The sequence below is a fragment of the Lissotriton vulgaris genome, chromosome 6 (assembly GCF_964263255.1).
Source record: "Lissotriton vulgaris chromosome 6, aLisVul1.2, whole genome shotgun sequence".
NCBI classification, from domain to species: domain Eukaryota; kingdom Metazoa; phylum Chordata; class Amphibia; order Caudata; family Salamandridae; genus Lissotriton; species Lissotriton vulgaris.
Window position 1 is genome coordinate 63,803,804 of NC_141694.1, and position 26,295 is coordinate 63,830,098.

Sequence of the window (26,295 nt, forward strand, 5' to 3'; positions counted from 1 at the left end):
GGGGGCAGTGACAAGGCGTCACTGTTTGTTGGCGGTGGAGGACCTGGAGCTGTTGTTGCCACGTCCTCTGCCCTTGGTGTTGTTGCCGCGGTAACCACCTCGACCCTTGTTGGTATAAGAAGTTTGGGTGTTGCTTTTGTAGAACTGCGCTGACTGCGAGAGTTGACCCCTAGAGGTGCCCCTAGTATTGGAGCGACGAAAGGACCCACTCCGAAACTGCTGGGATTGCAAGGCACCCATAGATTTTGCAGTGTCGGTGTCCTTCGTCTTTTCAAGCGTGGTATCAACCTCAGGGCCAAACAGGTGATCTGGGTTGACCGTTTGGTTCAAGATGGTAGTTTGAATGTCCAGGTTTGTGAGAAGGTGGCCTGATATGCAGTGCTCACTATTCTAGTGACCACTATGTATCAGTCCAGCAACCCCTATTGATGATTGGTTGTAAGTCAACCTTATAGACCAGCCATCCTAGTAGCGTGGATACGAGCAGTCTAAGGCTAAAGACTCGAGACGGCGTGTTAAGCCAGCTGTTATACCACACATATACCCCTTGAATACAAAGTGAAAGGACACCACACAAGTGTTATGAAAATAAACAGGATATTTATTAAGAATCACAACAGCCCTGTACTCTTTATGAGGACAGGGTACTAAGCACAAAACAAAACCTTTACGAAAATACTTAAGTTAGCACAGTATATACAAATGCCCGAGGGGCACGGAAAACCATATACTCTGAAAGTGGAATGCGAAATTACTAGACTATAGAATCTTCAGATTACTTCTAGGAGACCCAGGGGACTCGGGTGCAGAGTGTGCACTCTCACGCGTGATGCGGGACAAAGTCTATGGTAGCTAGTAAAGACAAAGTTAGTGTTCTCGGGCGAACCCGACCTGGTAGGAGGAAAACGAAAGTGGATTCTGACCCTTGGATAGTGAGGCTATGCTGGGGCACTGAAATGCCGAAGTTACCTAGCCCAGGGGCTGCAGCTGCATAGGTCTCAAAAGACGTCGGGAATCCTCGTAGACGGACCAGGAGCCTGGAAGAAAGAAGTTGCTGGCAGGCGACCAGTGAAGAAAGTTCGATGGATCCAAGCCTGGATCGATGGAAGATGACACCTGAAAGCAGAGGGGACCAAGTTTGTGACTACTAGCCAGTAGTCAGGTGGCACCAGGAGGGCACCGGATGGTAGTCACCTCGACTAGGTGAGTGGGTGACGCTGTGCTCGCAGATCTCACGGACCAGGAGGCGTTGTCGGCGACCAGGATGGAGGAGCGAGCTGTCCCCTGAAGATTGAAGCTGTCGGCGTCGCTGGACCCAGGATTGGGCAACAAAGCCTTGGCAAATTCAAGCCCACGCGGTGGACTCAAAATGGCGTCTGGAGTGGACCAGGAGGGTCCAGGGTGCCTCTCTTGAAGAAGGAAGCAAGGGCCAGTCTGGAGCAACCAGACCAGCAGCAGAGATGTCGTCGGGCGTCGTGTAGAAGGCCACAAGCCAGCCGGCTAGTAGCCACACAGCGCGGTGAGCAGGCAAAAGCAGAAGGGCCCCACGCAGATCGTGGAGATGCTGGAGGGCTGATCTTCGGTGCTGGAGCTGCTCAGGGTTGGAGCTTCTCGGACCCCAAAGCACTCACCAGTGGAGCACACGGTGGGCTTGTTGCAAAGAAGTCGTGCAGTCTTGGCGATCGTCGGTCCCTCGAGGTCTCGTCGCACTCACAGTTCTCAGCTTTGCTGGAGAGGTGAGTAGAGGTCAGAGGTGCCAGGGAAGCCGGGTCTCGTCGAGCTGGGTCGTCTGATTCGTGATGAAGGACTTGCAGTAGACCGCAGTGTTCTTAGGATGGTGCCCGCTTGATGCAGGGTGACTACTCCTTAGCCACAAGGGAGAATCTTGAAGAAGAAATCTTGATGTCCTTTTGCAGAAAGTCGTGTCTTGATTCCAAAGATGATCTAATTTGAACAGGGGGCCCGCTCCCATCTTTATACTAAAAAAAGGGGCTGACCCGGTGACTAGGTCCTGCCTATGGGTGGGACTAGGAGGGGGGTGGTTACACCCCTCTGCCATGCCGGACTTCCCCAGGCCAGGGGCTGGTGTGCCCCTGGAACTGGTTCAGACTGGCCTATGCGTAGTGAGCACCGGGGTGCCACTCAGCAGTCACCTTCCTGTAAAGCCCTGCCTACCCAGGATACACAAAACCATGTCTGGGACGGTGCTAGCACCGCCCCTGACAGGAAACCCTTTGTCCAGGCTCCCCTCGCTGGAAGGACTCCCAGCTGCAGGGGGTCAGACTCGTGTCTGTGGTGGCAGCATCCATTTTGTGGAGCTGAGGCTTCAGTTAACTTTATCCGGGGTTCACAGTTACATACATGTCGTGTCCCTCTAGAAGGGTGGAATGCTAACCCCGTCGCCAGAATTGGCGAGGGGTTAGTATTCCAATTCGTATGATACCTTACTCGACATGTTTTGATAAAGCAATACCAAAGATAGCATTTAACCGCGAGGATTATAATGCACTTAAGAGTATATGGTATGCGATATCATGGAACAGCTATTAGGACTTGGTTCCGCAAGCTGCAGACAGGCTCAGCTCATGCCAGAGCACCATCTCACACGATTCCAAGCACTCTGCCTTCAGGATTGTCAAGGCCTGCCATAGGAGTGACTGATAGGAATCTGGGTGTCAATTTTAGGGTTAGGTATAGGTATACTACACCTACAGCAAAGGGTGATTACACGACTTTGCCCCAGCTGTCATGCAGCCAGTTGTGTCAAATTTAGGAGGCCAGCCAGGGGTGGCATAATACATGCTGCAGCCCCTGGCAGCCCTGGGTACACCCATGCCCTGAGTTACAGGGTCTGATAGGGTGGCCCAGTACCAATTGGAAATGCACCTAGGGTACATGGAATCCATTTTAAAGAGAGAGCAGTAGGCCTGGGGTCCTGATTGGCAGGGTCCCAGGTCGACTATGTCAAAAACCAGCTAAAACACAGGGCAAAAAGTTGGGGGCAACCATAGTCAGGAGGTACCTTCCTACAGGGTTGAACCCAGATATCCTTAGCCATGCATGTCTACGAAGCATAACGCTAGTGTTAATTGCGCGTGCGGCGGTGTCGGCCACGTCCAGTGCGCACTTTATGGAAGCATTGGAGATAAGCTTCCCCTCCTGTATTAACATTTCTGCTGCTTCCTTATATTGATTGGGCAAATGCTGTAAAAGGGTCTCTAGAGTATCAGTGTGCCCTGTCATAACGCGCTAGTAGCGCCTGCGTGTTGGATATGCGCCACATATTGGCTGCCTGCGCTGCCACCCTCTTCCCTGAAACCTCAAAGACTTTTGATTCCTTGTCTGGGGGAGGAGCATCACCCGTAGTCTGCCAGTTGGCTCTTTTGCGGGCATTGGAGACAACCAGGGAATCCAGAGGCGCCGCCTTGTACTTCTTGTCGATTCTTGGGTTGATGACCCTCGCCCGGGTGGGCTCTTTGAACACCTCAGCCGCGTGCTTCAAAACACCCTTCAGCATTGGCAGAGTCTTTACAGTCTTTTCAGGGACCGAAAAGGTGTCAAAGAGGAAGTGGACGTCCACCAGGTCAGCATGGAGCTCGACGTTGTGATTGGCTGCTGCCCTCTCAATGAGGGCATTGAAAGCCGCAGAGTCCCCAATGGGGGAAGTTTTGGCTGAGAAAAGCTGAGGCTCCTGTCCAGAATGCGGGTCCCCAGGACCGCCACCAGCAGACCATGGTTCAGTCACATCCTCTGGGTCTGTGTAGATGGGATAGCTGTACTCATCCTCGTCGTCGCCTTCACCTGCCTCGACATTGGAATGAGTGGGCGAGAGTTCGTGAGCCTGTGGCGAAATGGGCTCTATCAAGGCAGAAGTACCAGCAGAGTCCATCTTCCTTTAGAGTGGAATCTTGTACGACTCCAATTGTGGTTCAGGGGTGTTTTTTCTCTTCAGGAGGGAAAGTCTGCCCGTGTTGGCGTCGATGAAATGCTCCTGACGCTCCTCCTCTGCAAGTGGTCGTTGCCGTGGGCCAGGGAACACCAACGACTGTTTTGGCGTCGAAGACACCTTCTCGGGCACGCCGACCCCCGGTTTAGCCGCGAAAGCCTTCGGCGCCGTCTTAGGCGGCAAGGTGAAAAGGATCGGCGTAGGCGCCTTCGCCGGTTTCTCCCGAGGCCTGGGCGGCACAGGTTCCTTCGGCTCGACTGCTGCGGCCCCTTCCCTGATTCGTTGTAGGGACTCCGTAACCTTTTTAGTGAACGAGGCGGATGGACGAGCCTGTTCGACAGAGTCTTTAGCGGCTGGTTTTGGAGCGGAGACCGACGATGCACCCTTCGGAGTCGACGCACTCGGCGTTGCCCCCTTGGTCTTGTCGAGTGGAAGCGAGGCAGAGAGGGACTTCGGGTCGTCCTGCCGCTTCTTCGGGTCGAGAGTGGACTTCTTGGGGTTGTCGACCGTTTTCTTGCAATCGAGTCGACCCTTGTCGGCGTCGACCGTCTTCAGCGCCGATGCGGCTGCGTCGGACCCATTAACCTTTGGCTTCGATGTAGTAGCCTTCGGGTCGGCCATTTTGGCATGGCTCTTCGGCTCGACGGCCATTTTCGATTTCTTCGGCGCCGAGGCCTCCGAAGCCTTCGACCCGACGAGCGCGATCCGCACTTTCGGTTTCGGAGGTACCGGGAGTGATTCGGTATCAATGTCCGTGGCCGGGCCGGAAGGCGGAGCCGTGGAACGTACATCAAGGTCTCGGGTAAGGCCCGAAGGAGATCCCTCGACCTGGGCCGTATGAATTTGGACGGCCCCGGAGCCAGTCTGAGGAAGCTCCTCGTCCGAGCTATCCTCTACGGTGGCAAGGGCCCCGTCGTCGTCCCCTACCTCCTGGACGACTTCATCGAAATCCTCGGCCTCTGCGTCGTAGTCGTCCTCGACCTCAGACGCGGGGTTAGATTCTGTGATCTCCTGGATATCGTCGTCCACGACATCCCCAGCATCGAAGATGTCCGTAGGCAGTGGTGCAGATTGCTGGGCCTCCAAGCGCGCAGCTCGACGGAGCTTGAGTGTTTTCTTGGACCGGAACCTGTAACAGGCCATACACTTGGCCTCGTCGTGGTCCGGTGACAAGCACTTGTTGCACACCGGGTGTACATCGATATGTGGGTACTTCGAGGCACACACCGGACATCGTTTGAATGGACTTCGTTCCATGATGGATGAAGAGTCTGGAGCGTCGACTAGGCCCCGCCGCGCCGAAAGCACGCGGAAGAACAATGTTGGTTCGGAGCCGAGAAGTTACGAACCCGAACGAAAGACAATACCGACGCAAGTCCTAAAGACCTTTTGGTCTCAAGCAAAGTAAAGTTAAGAACTATCGATTCAGACAGGAGGGAACCGAACACATCCGAACCCAATGGCGGAAAAAAACAATCTGGGGATGGAGTCGATGCCCATGCGTACTGTAGTCCAGGGGAGGAGCCACCTATCTCGTGATACTTCGAAGACTCTTCCAGGACAACAATGTGCAATCATCCGGACCAAACACTAGGCGGCGATCTATGCACAGATATGAATTCAGCAGCCCACATCCCTCGAACCGGCTCCGTTCCCTCCCCAGACTCTGTGGTGGACGAAAGCCCGCACTGCCGGCGCCTCCGACCGCTGCCTCTAGGGGAGGGACGGGGCTGAGGCACGTGTGAGTGAGGCGGTGGGCTGTGAGAGGGAGCGGGAGAGGAGAGCGAGAGACAGGCGAGCGAGAGACAGGCAGAGAGCGTCAGGAGCGCGGTAAGAAGGCAGTAAGACCGGTCAGGAAGGGAACAGATCTGTGAGGCAGAGGGGGCTAGGAGGTGAAACGTAAACCGAGACCCGGAGAAAGAAAAGGAACGGGGTCTCTGGAAAAAGTGGGAAAGTGGCCGAGGAGGAGGCTCTGAGTATCTCGGATACAAGAGGCACACTGCAGTCTTCTGGCAGGCGGCGGCGGGGATGCAAGGGCCAGACGCGATCGGGCAACAATGGCGGCTTCAAGCTTTTTGAACATTTTCGGATTCGGGGGCGTGGTTTTGCTGTCCTGAGTAACGGACGACGTCACTGTTTAAAGAACAGCAAAACTTACGCCCCCAAATCCGAAAAAGACGGAGCTTCTTTGGAGGGACGGCTCTCTCCTCCAATGGCTGGCCTCCGTTTAGGAAGCCAGCCAATGGAGGAGAGACGAGGAGGGAGGCGGGTTTAAGCTGCCACACTAAGACAATAAATCTCGGACTTCCGGTCAACCTAAAAAACAAGTCTAACAGGGGAAGAAAGGCACAAAAAGCGAGTCTAGCAGAAGGGCAGACAAGCAAATATGGAGAACTGGAGAGTTTATGTTTTTTTAAAAAATGGAGTTTAAGGGGAACTAGGGATTTGAGAAAAGAAAAGGTGCAGGACACAGGAGGATGTTATAGAAAGTGCTTTAAGTTGTGTGGAAAGATAGGGCCAGATTGGAAGGAAACATATGAGGAACAAATCACTGACGGGAGAAACAAATGGTAGGAAAAGAGTAGTGGAGAAGATGTGTTGTGGCTGCCTGCTGTCCATATGGCCTCGCTGGTCTTTCCTGTGAAGCTTTGTGACAACGACTTGTTAATTTATGTTAGTAGGAGCGCCCGAGGCCGTGATTACATTTGTAGGAAAGTTTTGCGTTTGGTGGAGGTTTATTGCAAGTGGGGGAAGTGTGCTGCATATGCCTGCAGGAACTGTAAAGGAGCTGGTTTGCAAAAGGAAATTTTAAAGGCAGGATGCTTTGTATATGTATAAGCCTTATTGGTTAGGTGTAATTTTTAAACAAATTTCAGTAAGAATTCAACATTTTTACTTAAATTCTAAACTTTAATTTGTAGAGGTAATTTTGGAGTTTGTGATAAAGGTTATTTAAGCATTTACACGTGAATATTAAACGACACACTTAACTGCAGTGGTGAGGTTGCAACTGCAAATATATTTACCACCCTGCTCGTTTGCTTTTATTTGCGCGCATTAGGTGTTCATTGTTTTTAGACCGTGGTTTTGAGTTAAGTGTTCAGAGAACGGCGGGTCTGACCTATGCAACAGGTGAAACATTTTTGTGTTCAAGTGTAAAACCAGTGTTATGTTTTTTTACTGATGTGCCCACTGAGTTATTGTATTTTTAAGAAATACTTTTGCAGAGATCTCAAACATAGTGTTAGGCACTTATTTGTAATCGTATCCCAAATGATGCACTTTCTGTGTTCAGAGTTATGCTATAATAATACAGAACTGAGCAGACTCCTCCCGGAGAAGCCTCTGAGTGCTGAATGCGCCCAGAGTCATGTCGAGGCTGTTGCCTTTGGAATGTGTTTCAACACTGCCAAGAGATAAATTTACATATTGCTGTTAGTAGTGCGTCATGCATGGCAGTGGGATCATTCACATATGTAAACACCTCCTTGCGAAGCTCCTGCTGAGCGCTGAATGGCAAGAGAACTCCTTAGGCCATGGAAGGGCTTGCCTGACGTAAGGCCACTGCGCCCTTCACACAAACTACATATATGAAGAAATCCGTGTCTAACGAAGGTCCACAGATTCTGGTCAAAAAGCCCAATTGCAGAAAATACCTCCAGTAATGCTGTAAAAGGTTGAAGAATCAGTGGAGGCTTGAAGGAACTCGGGACTATTCAGTACAGTGTGGCAACACAGCTGGAGTGAACCCAATTCCAAAAGATACAAACGCGGGAGATCGTACGAAAAAGACAGGGACAAAAATAAATGCACGAGGGGCGCTGATGTTGCTGACATACTTCAAGTGGGTTGTGATACAGCGAGGGCTGATTTTGACACACAAATAAACAACGGGAACTGGAAACTAAATAGTCCATCTTGGGATTGGAAAGTTTTGCCTGTCAGGAACAAGGAAGCCTCCTTCTTAGTGAGGCAGAGCAGCACGCTGGGGAAGCAACAGATGGCTTTGAAGTGGACGCGCGAGACAGGCGGATAGAAAGCGTGTGCAGCCGGGGGCGGAGAGGATCCCTTTGAAGTGACGGTTAGAGTTGCATCAGGAAAGCTAAACCAGCAGGCGGATGCGCGTTCACGATCACATGCACTTGTGGAAATCCGCCGGCTGGTTTAGCTTTCCTGATGCAACCCTATAATTGTCGCTATTTATTCCTTGCGGAATGGAATAGCGAGACCTAAAAAAGAGTGAATAAAGACAATCAAGAAGAGAAAAGAAGGAAATACGGCCACAAGCCATTAGAGAAGACCGGGAAGAAAGACAGTCGAGAGATGGGCGATTCAGCAGAAACAAGCACCAAAGAGATAAAATGGAGAAGATAAGAAGAACAAAGAACTGTGAGGGGAGAGAGTGACAGAAGAGGAGAGGGAAGGAAGGAAGAAGGGAAGGAAGGACGAGGATAGGATAGGATAAAATGTGTAAAGCGCACTAAACCAAATAGGTGTCAAGGCGCTAAAGGAAGGAAGAAAGGAAGGCAAAGGAGAGGCAAGAGAGGTAAATCGTTCATTCTCTATCAAAGAGATTTGCCATTAACTTTAGGGCATTCTGGTATTCTCAGGTATAGAACTGCAATTGTAGGTGGTCTTACTAACATACATCATGCTAGTGTCTAAAGCACCAGCTATTCACATTAGTTTGAACTACAACAATGCAACAGAGTTTGCAAAGGAGTATTTGCTTGTGTGGGAGGTCATCAGTGAGTGGATGATCCTAGGGCTTCCGGGCAATTAACTACATGACGATTTTCCGAGTAGAGCTTCACCAACTCCTGTGGACTTCTCACAAAATAGATCGCAGACAAGCTTGACTCAACAGAGCACTTCGCAGCGAATGGCAGGATTAGCTATGTCCTCAAAGTTTTCCCAAAACACCAACCTGGTGCCTCTCGAATGTTTGAAAGAAGCCCACTGCCTTCTTAAGCACAACTAGGGGTCATGGTGGGAGAGGAATAGGACTGAACTGCACAGGCAGCATTTGCTCCTAAAAATAGACAGTTGGCGCCCAAAATTTCCAATTGAAACATCTTCAACAATGCTGTGGACAGAAAATAATAGCAAAGGGAAGATGGGCTGGAGAGACATGGTGATCATTTCCGGTCAAACACTCCCACTCGATTTCATTCTCAGCCACCTTTCCACCCACATGCTCACCACAGTAAGCTAGGCATGTTTTAACTAAGTGATATGAATCATGCCTGGTGTCTTGTTGAAGGGAGTAAGCCACATGAAGACAGCAGGATGAGTGCTAGTAAACATGTATCAATTTTGTAACTGATCACAGTACAAATTAATAATGTTTTCTATTGGGCAAATGAACAGCTTATCCACACTAGTCTGAAGGGTAAGCAAGCGCCTGATTAAAGTGCTATCCAAACTTTAATTATTGGCTCCAAAGGAAAAATTTGTATTATTAACTAGGGTAATGGAATGAGGTTAAAAGTACTGGATGCTTTTCAAAAAATATCTGTTTGCTTACCAGACTTGAATGCGTTGTAAACTTCAGTAAAGAATCAAGGTACTTCTGAAAGTTATCGGGTATCGTTACATCTTCATCGGAACCCTGGGGAAAAAAATGTTTGTGGCAAATAATCAAAGACTGCAAATTTCAAATTGCATACTCACTTATAACAATCCATATGCAATGAAGCTTAGCAAACCTATCTAATAAAATTCTAATGTCTTTAAATTGCTTTACTAAATCTATTTGAAGAATATGTTACTATTATGACCTGCTTGTTAAGATACCTATCAAGGTCATGGACTGTCTGAGTCATCAGTGATCCCCGGAGGGCACTTGAATCAGAAGAATTAAAGTTAAGCATCTAACTACACCAGCTCCTGGGGAGTTCATTTACATAACAACTCACCTTCTAATGCACCTTCTCACAACCAAGAGGTGGGCTATCCCACTTAGTAAATAGGTGCACTTCAGGATTTTTTCAGAGTCTCAAGCCCCAAACCATGGTAGCCAGAGCCCTAAGAGCAAATTGTGCAACTTGTTTCCCAGGCATTCATTTGTGCTCAAGTCAGTATTTTCACCCTTATGGGAATAACAGCTTGAGTGATCAGGTCAATGGTGACGTAGAATCTGGTAAACAGAGTCAAGCAGGACACAGCTTTACTTCAAAGACAATAATGGTCCCAGCTGGTTATTAAGATTAGGAGAAGAGATGCAGCAGTGGAAGTTTCAGAGATGCACGTCCCATGTTTACAAGCCTGTGTGTCGGAAACTAAGTTTTAGTCAAAATAGTCCAGTGATTGACACTCACTAGACTCAAGACTTCACTACTACACAGTAGGAGCTAGATTTTAGGATTTGGGACGCCTTTTAAACAAGAAGAAATATGATCTCTGCAACCTTTGTAAGTGCAGAGATGGTTCAAATGGTTTCCTAAAAAAGGCAGTTAGAGTCAGGTAAAAGGATGACAAATGGCACTGGGGTTATGAAGATGCTCTGGAACTTGAAAATGAGGATTCCATTGGGACAGAGACAGTACTGGTTCACCAGTGAACCTCCAAAAATACATCTTTGTAGCCTCACAAGTGCTAGATTTCAGTGGTCTTCTGCCTACCAAACAAGCTATGGTGTAGTGGATCTCAATGCGGGTCTCTATGCCTTGCGTAGTCTTTGATTCAGACCCTCAAGAAGCTGCACAATGTTGACATCTTCTGTTTTGGGACAGCTAGACTCCCCCAATTAAGCTGCTTGTCTTCCAGGCAGCAGCAATGGACATGGACTAGAGAAATACCACTGCCAATATGCTACTTATCGATTTTAAGGCCATTTAACCCGGGTAGTGATTCACTATCCTATGTCCGAAGGTAACGCATGCAGGAATCCAATAGGCAATGCTTTGATTTGTTAGAGCAAATACCTTGGCATCAACATCTATCTTTCGAACAGAGACATGCTTGATGTAACACACACACACACACACACACACACACACACACACACACACACACACACACACACACACACACACACACACACACACACACACACACACACACACACACACACACACACACACACACACACACACACACACACACACACACACACACACACACACACACACACACACACACACACACACACACACACACACACACACACACACACACACACACACACACACACACACACACACACACACACACACCCCCCCCCCCCCCCCCCCCCCCCCCCCCCCCCCCCCCCCCCCATCCCGACCTTGTCCGGGAACAACAGGCTTCCCCGACGCCCACCCGACATTGTCCAGCAGCCCGGGCCCCCGCCTGCCCCGACCCCACCTGCCCTGACATGGGTCCCCTTACCTCAGCCGCCGCTCCTCCCGCCTGTCCGCTGCTCCTCACGTCACCGCTCCTCCCCCGCGCCATGTCCGCCGCTTCCTATTCTGGAGGTATGCGGCCATCGCAGACAGGTGAATGCGGATGGAAGTATACGCCAAATTGCATTGGTACAGATGAAACAGGTAACAGATGATGTTCTGAATGGAAGCATCCAGCGGGTTAATGTCGTGGTTCGCACAATAAATGACAAACCGCTTCCATTTAGCCGCATAACATGCTCTAGTAGTGGGCTTTCTTGCCTCCCGAATGATTTCCATGCAATCCGGGGGAAGATTGAGGTAGCCAAACTCTAGGACTTCAGGAGCCAGATCGCCAGGTTGAGCTGTTGCGGATCTGGGTGCTGAAGGTCGCCATGGCTCTGCGTCAGAAGGCTGGGTGTGAGACGAAGCCTTTGATGCGGTACCACGGAAAGTTCCAGAAACGTGGTGTACCATGGTTGGCGAGCCCACGTTGGAGCAACCAGGATGAGAGTCATCGAGTGCTGCCTGAGCTTGCGTGCCACCAGCGGTATCAGAGGTGCTGGGGGAAAAGCGTACGCAAATCTGCCTGACCAGTTGATCCATATCGCATTGCCCTGCGATTGTGGGTGTGGGAACCTGGCGGCGAAGCTTTGGCATTTTGCGTTTTCCCTTGTGGCGAACAGGTCTATCTCCGGATGACCCACCTTTGGAAGTACGGTTGGAGTACTGATGGATGTATCTCCCACTCGTGCATTTGGTGGCTGTGCCTGCTGAGCAGGTTCGCCATCTGATTGTCTTTGCCTGGGAGATGTTCTGCCATTAGGAAAATGTTCCTCTGAATGGCCCACTTCCACATGCTCTGAGCCAGATGAGACAGCTGCGGAGAGTGTGTGCCCCCCTGTTTCTGAATGTAGTACATTGCCGTCATGTTGTCCGTCTGGATCAACACGACCTTGTTGCACAGATGTACTTTGAATGCCTTTAAGGCCATGAAGATTGCCATCAGTTCCAATACATTGATGTGCATCTTCCTTTGCTGTAGTGTCCATAGTCCCTGCACTGTGTAGTGGAGTACATGCGCTCCCCATCCCTGGAGAGAAGCGTCCGTCGTCAGGATAATCTGTGGCACAGGCTCTTGGAACGGTCGGCCCTTGCACAGGTTTTGTGGATTCCACCAATGCAGAGAGTTGTACGCCCGACCGCTCACCAACACTAGGTCTGTTAGTTGCCTGTGAGCCTGAGTCCACTGACGTGCTAGGCACTCCTGAAGCGGACGCATATGCAACCTCGCGTGCGGGACAATGAAGATGCAGGAGGCCATCATGCCTCTCAACTGCATGAACACTTTCGCTGGAAGCGAGTGCTGAGGTCTGAACCTTTGGATCAGCGTCTGCATACTGGCGACTCTCACTGAATTTGGCTGCGCAGTGGCCGCCAGAGTGTTTACTGTCGCGCCCAGATACTGCCGTATGTGGGCGGGCTGGAGATGGGATTTTGGGTAATTCAGTGAGAATCCCAGATCGTGCAGGAGATGAATGGTGCGGGACACGTGGTTGGTGCACTGTTGTTCCGACTTCGCCTGAATGAGCCAGTCGTCCAGATAGGGATAGACGTGGATGTTTTGACGTCTTAGATGCGCCGCCACGGTCGCCAGGCACTTCGTGAAGACCCTGGGAGCTGTGGTGACCCCAAAAGGCAGAACCCTGAACTGGTAGTGCTGGTCTTGAATGGTGAACCTTAGGTACTTCCTGTGCGAAGGATGCAGGGGAATGTGAAAGTATGCATCCTTGAGATCCAGAGTAGCTAGGAAGTCCCCTTGCCGAAGCAGCGGGAGAACCTGCTGCAGCGTGAGCATATGGAAATGCTCTGACAGAATGTACCAGTTGAGGGGCCTGAGGTCCAGCATGGGCCTGAGGGATCCGTCCTTTTTGGGGATTAGAAAGTACAGAGAGTAAACCCCTGTTCCCCTTTCTTGCAATGGAACGAGCTCTATTGCCCCTTTTTGCAGCATGACTTGGACTTCCTGCTGCAACAAGTGCAAGTGCTCGCCGGACATAGGACGGTGTCTTGGAGGTATGTTCGGTGGAGTGGAAGTGAGTTCTAGACAATAACCGTATTGGATAAGAGAATTGACCCACCTGTCCGTGGTGATGGATTTCCACGCAGGCAGGAACTGCTGGAGTCTTCCCCCGACTGGTGTTGTGTGGTCGGGGGGCAGTGACAAGGCGTCACTGTTTGCTGGCGGTGGAGGACCTGGAGCTGTTATTTCCACGTCCCCTGCCTTTGACGTTGTTGCCCCGGTAACCACCCCTACCCTAGTTGGTGTACGAGGATTGGGTGTTGCTTTTATAGTATTGCGTGGATTGCGATGCTTGACCCTTTGAGGTGCCTCTGTTATTGGAGCGGCGAAAGGAACCACCCCGAAACTGCTGGGACTGTAAGGCACCCATAGATTTAGCAGTGTCAGTGTCTTTTTTCATTTTTTCAAGGGTTGCATCCACTTCTGGCCCAAACAGGTGGTCTGGATTAACTGTTTGGTTTAAGATGGTAGTCTGAAGGTCTGGTTTAAAGCCTGATATTCTAAGCCATGCATGCCTACGCAGTAGCACGCTAGTGTTTATAGCTCTGGAGGCGGTATCAGCCACGTCTAGTGCGCACTTAATTGAAGCGTTGGTGATAAGCTTCCCCTCCTGAATCAACATTTCTGCTCCCTCCTTGTACTGATCAGGTAAGTGCTGTAGAAGGGTTTCTAGGGTGTCATAGTGTGCCCTATCGTAGCTTGCAAGTAGTGCTTGCGTGTTTGAAATGCGCCACATATTAGCTGCCTGCGCAGCAATACGTTTCCCTGAAGCTTCAAAGACCTTCGATTCTTTGTCTGGGGGAGGAACATCACCCGTGGTCTGTGAGTTCGCCCGCTTACGTGCGTTGGAGACAACCAAAGAGTCCAGTGGCACCTGTCCCTTGATGTACGTTGGATCAGTGGGCGCTGCCTTGTATTTTTTGTCAATACGAGGATGAATGACTCCTGCCCGGGTGGGCTCCCTGAAAACCTCAGGCGCATGCTTTAGCACTCCTTTGAGCATTGGCAATGTCTTGACAGTCTTTTCAGCCACTGAGAAAGTGTCAAAAAGAAAATCGACATCCACTGGGTCTGCATGGAGGTCGACATCATGATTGGCCGCAGCTCTCTCAATTAGAGCGTTGAAGGCTGCAGAGTCCTCTGTTGGGGAAGTTTTCGCAGCAAAAAGCTGCGGCTCATGTCCTGACTGAGGGTCCTCAGGGTCGCCTGCAGCAGACCATGGCTCATTGACATCCTCTGGATCCGAGTACGCTGGGTAATTGTACTCGTCCTCCTCGTCCCCGTCACCCTCCCCAGCGTTAGAGTGAGTGGGTGAGAGCTCCAGACCTTGTGGAGATGCAGGCTCCATAGGGGCAGATGCACCCGCGGAGTCCAACTTCTTTTTAAGGGGAATATGAAAATGTTCCAACACAGGCTCCGGGGTGATCTTCCTTTTAAGGAGAGAGAGCTTGCCGGTGTTGGAGTCGATGACAACCTCTCGACGCTCCTCGTCCGCTAGTGGCTGGTGCCGTGGCTTCGGCACTACCAGGGATGCTTTCGGCGTAGACACCAGCTTTAAGGGCACCCCGGCCCCATGCTTCGGAGCGAAAGCCTTCGGCGCCGTCTTTGGCAGCAGCGTGAAGTGAATAGGCGTTTGCGCCTTCGCTGGTTTCTGTGGAGGCTTCGGCGTCACATCCTTCGGCTCGAGAGCCACTGCCTCCTTCCGAATACGTTGAAGGAACTCCGTTACCTTCTGGGTAAATGAGGGGGAGGGGCGGACCGGCTTGAGCGAGTCCTCCAAGTCCGGATTCGGGTCGGCGATCGCAGGCGCAGTCTTCGGAGCCAATACAGCACCTCCTTTTGCCTTGTCGACAGGGACCGGTGCAGCCAGAGACTTGGGGTCGTCCTGACGCTTCTTCGAGGCTTTCTTAGGGTCATCGACCTTCTTGGCGTCGACGCGGCTCTTCAGAGCGTCGACCAGCTTCGGCGCCGACGCAGCCGCGTCGGGCGTCTTCGCCTTCGGCTTCGACACGGGGGTCTTCGGATCGGCCATTTTGGCGTGGCTCTTGAGATTGGCGGCCATCTTTATTTTCTTCGGCGCCGAGGCCGCTGGAGCCTTTGATCCCACCAGTGCGACTTGCACTTTCAGTTTCGATCCAGATGGTGTGGACCCCGATGGCTTCACTTTCGGTTTCTGTACCGGGAGTGGCGCATCACCAATGTCCGTGGCCGGGCCCGGAGGCGGGGCCGTGGGACGAGTATTGAGGTCTTGGGTAAGGCCCGAAGGCGATCCCTCGACCTGGGCCTTATGCTGGGGTTCGGCCCCGGAGTCAGTAGGAGGATGCTCCTCTCCCGAGCTATCCTCCACGGTGGCAATGGCCCCGTCGTCGTCCCCTACCTCCGACGACTTCCTCGAACTCTTCGTCTCCCGCGTCGTAGTCTTCTTCCTCCGACGCCGGGTTAGAGTCCGAAACATTGTGGATGGTGTCGTCTTCAGCATCTTCTTCAAAGATGTTCGCTGGAGGGGGTGCCGATAACTGGGCCTGCAGTCTCGCGGCCCGACGTAGCTTGAGAGTCTTCTTCGACCGGAACTTGGAGCAGGCCATACACCTGGCCTCGTCGTGGTCCGGCGACAAGCATCTATTGCACACTGGGTGCACGTCGAGGTGCGAATACTTTGAGGCACACACCGGGCACCTCTTAAACGGAGTTCGTTCCATGTTGAAGTAGTCTGGAGCGTCGTGTAGGCCCGTCCGCGCCGACAGCACGCGGAAGGGCAGCAAGTGTTCGGAGCCGATGAACAAACCAAACCGAACGATAGACAATACCGACGCGAGTCCTAAAGACCTTTTGGTCTCAAGTAAGGAAAGTTAAACAACTATCGATTCCGACAGAGGGAACCGAAACACATCCGAACCCAATGGCGGAAAAAAACAATCTGGGGATGGAGGCGATGCCCATGCGCACTGTAGTCCAGGGGAGGAGCCACCTATCTCGTGATACTTCGAAGACTCTTCCAGGACAACAATGTGCAATCATCCGGACCCAACACTAGGCGGCGATCTATGCACAGATATGAATTCAGCAGCCCACATGCCTCGAACAAGCTACTTACCTGTAATCGAGGTTCTCTTCCAGGGGTATCCTCATCAGTCATAAGCACTGAATATTTATTCCAATGTGCAGAAACCCCATAATTTATAAAGAAATTATATATGAAAATAAATATGTACAGCTCTATATCTATATACATATATAATTTTTTCACAAATCCAATCCAGCCTCTCGGCATAAATGAAAAACTAAGCAATGCTCTGAAACGTCTGCTTTTGCAACCATAAAGTGGAGAAAAAAAGGTAAGCAGGAGGACAAGAATAACTTGAACTCAGTTTAATGACCGGAATAAAGTTAATCTGCAAAACAGCGGGCATTGCTAGCCCCTAGGTTGCATTGTGAATTCAAAAACAGAAAATTAAATCAATTGTTAGCATAAACTGGCACCATGCCTTTAAAGCAGCCATGCCCCCCAGGTTCCCGACCTGAATCTGGGGTGACCGCTAGGTCAGATGTTCTTTCCGGCTCCTTCAGTCAGGATGCTAGAATTTTCATCTCTGCTATTTTTTACTTTTTGTCAAGAAATTTCTCTAAAAATCTGGTAGTTACTGTTCACACGACGACGTTCATCCTGTACAGTAAGGTAATACCATTGTTCTGGCAGAAACTTGTCTTTTATCTGTCACAACATGCCTTCTATTTTTGACCCTTGTCCTTTCTGTGGCAAGAAGGAGGCCAAAACTGATTCACACCTTGTGTGTATACTTGGTCTTCCTAAGTCTCACTCCTCTGACACCTGCCAACACTGTAAAACCCTTTCTAGACGCTCTCTCAAGGAGAGAGAGAGGATTTGTGTGTATGGTCTTTCAGAGAAGCAAAAATCTATCTAAAAAGGAACATCCCCAGTGAGGCATAAGCAGAGGAGACTCAGACCTTGAGAAGTAAGGTCGCCTTTTGCTCTCCTTCGTTGTCGTTCTCGAAGATGCCTCCAGCGTCGAAATGAGTTTCCCCGTCTGTGAGAAGGTGGCCTGATATGCAGTGCTCACTATTCTAGTGAACACTATGTATCAGTCCAGCAACCCTTATTGATGATTGGTTGTAAGTCAACCTTATAGACCAGCTATCCTAGTAGCGTGGATACGAGCAGTCTAAGGCTAAAGACTCGAGAGGGCGTGTTAAGCCAGCTGTTATACCACACATATACCCCTTGAATACCCAGTGAAAGGACACCACACAAGTGTTATGAAAATAAACAAGATATTTATTATAAATCACAACAGCCCTGTACTCTTTATGAGGACAGGGTACTAAGCACAAAACAAAACTCTTACGAAAATACTTAAGTTAGCACAGTATATACAAATGCCCGAGGGGCACGGAAAACCATATACTCTGAAAGTGGAATGCGAAATTACTAGCAGGTAAGTACAGTACTAATAGCTTTTGGAATCGCTAGGACTTGACTAGGGAATCGTTAGATTACTTCTAGGAGGCCTAGGGGACTCGGGTGCAGTGTGTGCACTCTCACGTGAGATGCGGACAAAAGTCTATGGTAGCTAGGAATTGAAAAGTTAGTGTTCTCGGGCGAACCCGACCTGGTAGGGAGAAAACGAAAGTAGATTCTGACCCTTGGATAGTGAGGCTATGCTGGGGCACCGAAATGCCGAAGTTACCTAGCCCAGGGGCTGCAGCTGCATAGGTCTGAAAAGACGTCGGGAATCCTCGTAGACGGACCAGGAGCCGGAAGAAAAGATGCTGGCCGGTGACCAGTGAAGAAAGTTCAGTTGGATCCAAGCCTGGATCTATGGAAGATGACACCTGAAAGCAGAGGGGACCAAGTTCGAGACTACTAGCCAGTAGTCAGTGGGCACCAGGAGGGCACCGGATGGTAGCCACCTCGACAAGGTGAGTGGGTGACGCTGTGCTCGAAGATCTCACGGACCAGGAGGCGTTGTCGGCGACCAGGATGGAGGATCGAGCTGTCCCACGAAGATAGAAGCTGTCGGCGTCGCTGGACCCAGGATTGGGCAACAAAGCCTTGGCAAATTCAAGCCCACGCGGTGGACCTAAAATGGCGTCTGGAGTGGACCAGGAGGGTCCGGGGTGCCTCTCTTGAAGAAGGAAGCAAGGGCCAGTCTGGAGCAACCAGACCAGCAGCAGTGATGTCGTCGGGCGTCGTTCAGAAGGCCACAAGCCAGCCGGCTAGTAGCCAAACAACGCGGTGCACAGCAAACAGCAGAAGGGCCCCACGCAGATCGTGGAGATGCAGGGAGGCTGACCTTGGGTGCTGGAGCTGCGCAGGGTCGGGGCTTCTCGGACCCCAAAGCACTCACCAGTGGAGGACAGGGTGGGCTTGCAGTAAAGATGTCGTGCAGTCTTGGCGATCGTCGGTCCCTCGAGGTCTCGTCGCACCCACGGTTCTCAGCTTTGCTGTAGAGGTGAGTAGAGGTCAGAGGTGCCAGGGAAGCCGGGTCTCGTCGAGCTGGGTCGTCGGATTCTTGAAGAAGGACTTGCAGCAGACCGCAGTGTTTCTTTAGGATGGTGCCCGCTTGATGCAGGGTGACTACTCCTTAGCCACAAGGGAGAATCTTGATGAAGAAATCGTGAAGTCCTTTAGAAGAAAGTCGTATCTTGATTCCAAAGATGATCTAATTTGAACAGGGGGCCCGCTCCTATCTTTATACTAAAAAAGGGGGCTGACCCGGTGACTAGGTCCTGCCTATGGGTGGGACCAGGAGGGGGGTGGTTACACCCCTCTCCCCTGCCGGACTTCCCCAGGCCAGGGGCTGGTGTGCCCCTGGAACTGGTTCTGACTGGCCTATGCGTAGTGAGCACCGGGGTGCCACTCAGCAGTCACCTTCCTGAAAAGCCCTGCCTACCCAGGATACACAAAACCATGTCTGGGACGGTGCTAGCACCGCCCCGGACAGGAAACCCTTTGTCCAGGCCTCCCTCGCTGGAAGGACTCCCAGCAGCAGGAGGTCAGACTCGTGTCTGTGGTGGCAGCATCCATTTTGTGGAGCTGAGGCTTCAGTTAACTTTAACCGGGATTCACAGTTACATACATGTCGTGTCCCTCTAGAAGGGTGGAATGCTAACCCCGTCGCCAGAATTGGCGAGGGGTTAGTATTCCAATTCGTATGACACCTTACTCGACATGTTTTGATAAAGCAATACCAAAGATAGCATTTAACCGCGAGGATTATAATGCACTTAAGAGTATATGGTATGCGATATCATGGAACAGCGATTAGGACTTGGTTCCGCAAGCTGCAGACAGGCTCAGCTCATGCCAGAGCACCATCTCACACGATTCCAAGCACTCTGCCTTCAGGATTGTCAAGGCCTGCCATAGGAGTGACTGATAGGAATCTGTGTGTCCATTTTAGGGTTAGGTATAGGTATACTACACCTACAGCAAAGGGTGATTACACGACTTTGCCCCAGCTGTCATGCAGCCAGTTGTGTCAAATTTAGGAGGCCAGCCAGGGGTGGCATAATACATGCTGCAGCCCCTGGCAGCCCTGGGTACACCCATGCCCTGAGTTACAGGGTCTGATAGGGTGGCCCAGTACCAATTGGAAATGTACCTAGGGTACATGGAATCCATTTTAAAGAGAGAGCAGTAGGCATGGGGTCCCGATTGGCAGGGTCCCAGGTCGACTATGTCCAAAACCAGCTAAAACACAGGGCAAAAAGTTGGGGGCAACCATAGTCAGGATGTACCTTCCTACACCGTCGACGAGACCTCCGCCATCGAAACACCACTCTGCGTTGAAGACTACACCAAAAACAGAATCAAAGTATACTCATCGTCGTCATCCACAGTGTCCGATCAGCCTCCGTTGACGTCAACTCGGCGACGTTCAATGTCGAGGAGTCTGTCTCGGTTGGCGTCAGCTCAGTGCTCAAGGTCGAGGCACAGGTCTCTGTAAGCATCGCCTCAGACGCTCGACGTTCAGACAAAAACCTCCGTTGAAGTCAACCAGGTGGTGATCCACGTCGAGGGCTTGACCTACTCCGACACCTGGACAACGGTCACGTTCGGGGTCATCGCCTAACCGTACAACGTAAAAACATCGGTCTCAGACGGTGATCAAGGCCGACGTCAAAGCAACACTCGCCATCAACACTGTCTCAACCGATGTCGAATGCTAAGGCAAAACAGACACCAAGGCGCCAGTCTCCGTCAGCAGCATCTATCCAGACATCGAGAATCCAGACACCATCGGTGTCTTCTCAGCGCTTTATTCCAGTCCAGACTCAACATCGAAACAGTCTCCCCAGTCACGCCAACTCATCGATCTTGATCAGTAAGACACTTGTTCAGTGTCAAAACACATAATGTCGTCAAGTTCGAGATCTGCGGAGGTTATAATAAATATATATATTACCTACTGGCAGTCGCCAGTAGGTAGTTATAGTTAGGATCTACTTTCCATAGGAAATCCGCAACATTCTATTGGGAATAACTTTATCGCCGGTGGACGAATCTTCGCGAATTTCTCAAAGTAGGTGGGCCGCTCCGCTCCTTCCCTGAAAATATGGGGGGGGGGGGGGATTAGTCAAGCTGTCATGTGCTTATCTAGGTTCCTGATCGATACTGTGACCTTATGCCCCTATTCGGCTATAAAGCCCTTTTATTCCCTATATTGGCATAACCGTTCAAGTGCGATTTTCTGAAAAGTCATCTCTGGCCTCACACGAGCAGAGCCACAGAGCCACATTCCAGCATGACTCTCTGCTACTTCCTTTGCGACCAATTAGTGCAATGACAGAGCAGCAGTCACTATCTGATATTCCTAGATAACACTCAGAGTTCTTCAACAAGATAAAAACTTAGCAAACCTGGAAATCCCCGCTTGCTATGTTTTGATTAGTAATAGAACTCTAATGAGCAACTGATAGCTGCCACTTCCTAGTGACATCTTTAATTGACGTCTTATGTCCAGCAAACTTGCGTCAAACCCGGCACCTGTCAGGTATAAATATTACCAACGTTGCCTTAAGCAATGTGAGCTGTTGTGAACAGGGAGCGAAGCTAGCTGCTGTTGAGCGTTGCCTGTTGCTGATGCCAGCTGCCTGCATGACCAGTGTTGGTAAAAACTAGCACTCTGTCGCTGCAGCCTGCTATCCCGTGGTGGTGAAGCTACTGATTACCATTATCGCCGCTACAGCGCGAACTGTGGTTCAGTACGCTTGAGGAGCCGTGCAGCCGTCCTCTGCGAAGACATCCAGCCCAGCTGCCCGCGGACGCTGTCACCCCTCCTTCCTCCCGACGCGCTGAGAGAAGCCGCTGCATTTCTCGTGCAGAGAAATCCAGTCCCGGCGCTTCCAGTTTACCCTCGCAGGTGACTGGGATATCGAGAGAGACCCCTGAAGGAGATACCAATCCTCCATCATTCTATTCAGAGGTATGGTGTTGACTAAACCCTTAGACGAGAATTCTTGAAACAAACCTTGGCAAAACCAACTTAACTTAAGCTACTTACTTACTCCCCCTTCTCACGTGTTAGGCTTAGGTCAGGCACACCGGGGTAGGCTTAGTTAGAAGCACCAGTTGAGTATGTTAGCCTAATGTATATATGACTGTATATATGTTTTATTACTTTTAAACCATTGTATGGCTAAGAAACCATATCAATGCTTTTACAGTTCTATTTCGCAATTCTTATCTTACTGTACGTACTTTTTATAATAACAGTTATTGCAATTGTGGCAATACATTTCTCTTGTATGAGAAGAAAGACTGTTCAATAAATGTTAACCTTTATTGATACACGCCCGTCTCTCTATTCTCTACATACTGTGAAAGTAAACTGCACCAGACTGACTGAGTGAAATCTATGTCTATTGTTTCACACGACCCTAGAGATCGACTCTTGATCTGAGGAGCAAAGTTGTCATGTTGCACGGTTGTTGGAAAACTGAATCCCTTCTTGTCTGTGCCAGGGAAGCTGATCACTTCCTATGCAGAGAAGAAAGTTTCCAGTGACCTCTGAGCTAGTTGGTAACACAACCCAATTAAGTTTAGCATAGTCAGTGGAGGCCTGGAATATAGCCAGTTCCACGTCGATACTACTGTTTATGTTATTCCAATGCGCAGGGCCTAGTGGGAAACTAGGAACTACACTACAAAGCGGGGGCCGAGATAAAAGGGGGGTCCCAAAACGTGTTTTCTCCATGTTAATTTCCATAGGGCGGTCGAACTCACTTTTAGCCCGAACGGCTGAATGGATTTCCACCAAACTTGGCAAAATTGTAGGGACTGGTTGCCCGATGTGCCTTTGCTATGTCTCAAGATATGTGCTCCAGTGGATTTTGAGTAATTTAGGTTCAAAAATATATATATATATATATATATATATATATATATATATATATATATCTATGGCAGCGCCCCCGTACGCGCACCGGGGAGCGCTCTGGGCGCGCCACGCGAGGTGCGCACGGAAAGCCGATTGGTTCTCGGGTGTCTGTAAACATTTGAAACAGTCCAGAGCGGCCGCCATCTTGTGTCTCGGTAGGATAGAGACACAAGAGGGGCCAAAAACAAAGGGGGAAATAACCAAAAGGGGGCAGGGTAGACCCCCCCCCCCCCCCAACCCCCTAATTTTGATGTGGGGGACATAAAAGGGCCCGGCGCTGAAAACAACAACAAAAAATTCGATTTTCGCGGGAGGAGCGACCGGTACGTGCCCCGATACGCGTACCGGGGAGCGTACCGTGGAGAAAAAAGCATGACAGAGTTTCACAAAAAAGTTGCTTTTTTTTTTATACATTAGAGGTAGTTCTAAAAAGAACTGTTTTTATTCTTTTTGTTGTTTTATATTTTTTTAATTGTTTTTTTGAACATTTTTTACTTTTTTTGACTTTTCTGAACATTTTTTTGTTTTTGTTTTGTATTTAAGGGGAGAAACAAAAAACGGAGAATTCTAAAGGGCTCAACAGGAGCAAAAAAAAAAAGCGGAAAAAATTAATGTTTCCTTGGGCACTTGTGGTTATCCCAAGCACGGTTAATAAGTGTGATGCATTTCTCTCCATAGCATATTGTTTGTCCACAAAAAATACAAAGCATTTTAAAATTGGAAAACTTTTTTGTATGGTGGAGCACATCTCCCTAACTTCCGGTCCTGATGGGGTGGAAACATTGGTTTGGGAGGTGCTGGCAGAAGATTGGACAGGGTTTCTGGCCAGTTCCCTGACCTCTGCCCTAGCATAGTTATTTGCATGCTTCCGTTGCATGTGTCTGATCATCGTTTGGTTGCCAAAGGAGTATTTTTTGTTGGGATTTCCCCTTGACAGCTCCTGATGACATATTAAGCAGGTTGCCTTAGGCGCATTTAGTTTTTTTTTGTCGTTGGGGATTGAAAAAAATTGCCAGATGATGTGCTCTTTAAGTTTGTAGGTAATATTGTCCTCTGGGACGAATCTCCTCTCCTCCTCCTCATCCTCCTCCTCCTCCTCCTCCTCCTCCTCTTCTTCTTGATCTCCACCACTGTGAAGTTGTGGTGGTCCTTGTGGTGGTGGTGGTCCAGAAGATCGAGCAGCTGCAGCTAATGTAGCCATTTTCGACTGAAATAACTGCAGGTCTACCTCTCTCAAAGCACAAAGGTAGAATGAGGAAAAAAGGTGGGGTCTTTCATCATTGGGAAAAGAAAACTGTTCTGAACCAATGAAAAGTGTTAGTTTTAGGTCACATGACCTGGCCTTACATCATTAGGAAACCAAAAGTGAAATGTACCAATAAAAAGTTTTATTTTCAGGTCACATCACCCGACGCGCTTACGCTACGTGCCCGGGCCGCGCCCCGAGGCGCGCCCCGGAGCGCGCCTGGGGGCGCATAGCGTAAGCGCGTCAGGACGTTGCGCGATCGTATGCGCTCGCATGCTCCCAGGTGCGCTTACGCAGTGCGTCATATGATGCATCACGCGGTTACGCGAAACTTCACGATGTTGTTTTCGTACGCGAGAATAGCGCTAATGGGACGCTCCCCCGTACGCGCCCCGGGGCGCGCCAAAGCACTGCGCTTACCCGTGCGTTCACCGGTACGCAGCCCGGGAGCGTTCCGGGGCCAAAAAAAATAAAAAATAAGATATTACATAATTATACAATATAAAATTCGTTATAAATGTTTTTACTTTTTATACCTATAGAGAAATGCTATTAAAAAACCATTGAAATTCACTGAAAAAACCATAGGTTTGACACCAGTTATAGTTAGCTGGCAATTGACATCAGTGATGTCATGAGTGATGTCACTGACCATGTCATGAGTGATGTAATATGTGATATCAGCAGGGCATTACACGCGCAAGTTATAGTGAGTCCAACTAACTATAACGTGGGAATTTCAATGGTTTTATGTCAGTAAAAGTTCCAGCTAACTATAGTCAAACCTATGGTTCTTTCAGTGAAATATATATATATATATATATATATATATATATATATATATATATATATATATATATATATATATATATATATATATATATATATATATATATAATTCCCAAAACTTGCCCAGATACGAGGCCGCACTCCGGATCAGGTGAGTTACAAACTTTTTTATTTCTGAAACAGTCAGCTTCTCTTCCCTCGTAAAGTCTGAAAAGCGCACCCACTGGGGAATATTGGTGCACGAACTAGAAGCACCATGAGGCTGCAGGAGCGCCCTGCCTATCAGAGCAGGTGTTTGGAATATAAACTGTCCGTGTGCAGAGCGAACCTTTTCATTTCTTTCTGCTGCCACTGATGAAAGGATGCTAAGATCCTGAAACGCGTCTGGCTTTAATCAGAGATGTCAATTTCTCGAGCAAGTTGACTGCTGGCAAGTTGTTTGAATAAATAATGAAAGACACTTGATGAAATCTTCCGGTGGTTTTCCTTTTTGGTGCGTCCTGAAGTGTTGGATTTGTACGGCTTGCACAGCCGCGAGGAAAACCCACTGCTGTAAGGCGGGTCCCTGCTGGCTTCAGGCGAAGCTGAAATTACCGGGAGGAAGAGTAAGTTCCATTTCAGGGTTGGAGATTTCACAAGTGTGTTTGGACTTCTATAAAGCAGGGCAGCCACGGCTCTGGAAATAATGCATCAACTTACCTGAATTTTAATTTTTGCAGTCATGAAAGTCTGAAAAGCGCACCCACTGGGGAATATTGGTGCACGAACTACAAGCACCATGAGGCTGCAGGAGCGCCCTGCCTATCAGAGCAGGTGTTTGGAATATAAACTGTCCGTGTGCAGAGCAAACCTTTTCATTTCTTTCTGCTGCCACTGATGAAAGGATGCTAAGATCCTGAAACGCGTCTGGCTTTAATCAGAGATGTCAATTTCTCGAGCAAGTTGACTGCTGGCAAGTTGTTTGAATAAATAATGAAAGACACTTGATGAAATCTTCCGGTGGTTTTCCTTTTTGGTTCGTCCTGAAGTGTTGGATATATATATATATATATATATATATATATATATATATATATATATATATATATATATATATATATATATATATATATATATATATAGATATAGATAGATATATATATAGATATATAGATATATTTCCCAAAACTTGCCCAGATACGAGGCCGCACTCCGGATCAGGTGAGTTACAAACTTTTTTATTTCTGAAACAGTCAGCTTCTCTTCCCTCGTAAAGTCCCCCAGCCTGACGCGTTTCAGGGAATCCTTTCCCTTTCTTCAGAGGCCCGCAGGAGCACCTTCATTACAAGCAGCTGCACTGTCCCCTGCAGTCTTTTCATTCATCAATTGGCCTCCGATGGCCCTTTTAATTGAATCACGCCACTAATGCATGCTGGGACCTGCAGTTTCTTTATGCACATATTTTAACCCTCCAGTGGGTTTGATGC

The 26,295-nt window shown here is 49.4% G+C and overlaps 1 protein-coding gene across 1 annotated transcript in view; it reads right to left on the minus strand.

Annotated features, from left to right (window-relative positions):
- LOC147706789 (exportin-5-like) overlaps positions 1-26,295 on the minus strand; it is a 1,247,062-nt gene that overhangs the window by 1,026,572 nt on the left and 194,195 nt on the right. Inside the window, exon 9 of the mRNA XM_086925922.1 lies at positions 9,474-9,557. Coding sequence (XP_086782048.1) covers positions 9,474-9,557 — 84 coding nt within the window. The remainder of the gene's footprint in view (positions 1-9,473; positions 9,558-26,295) is intronic.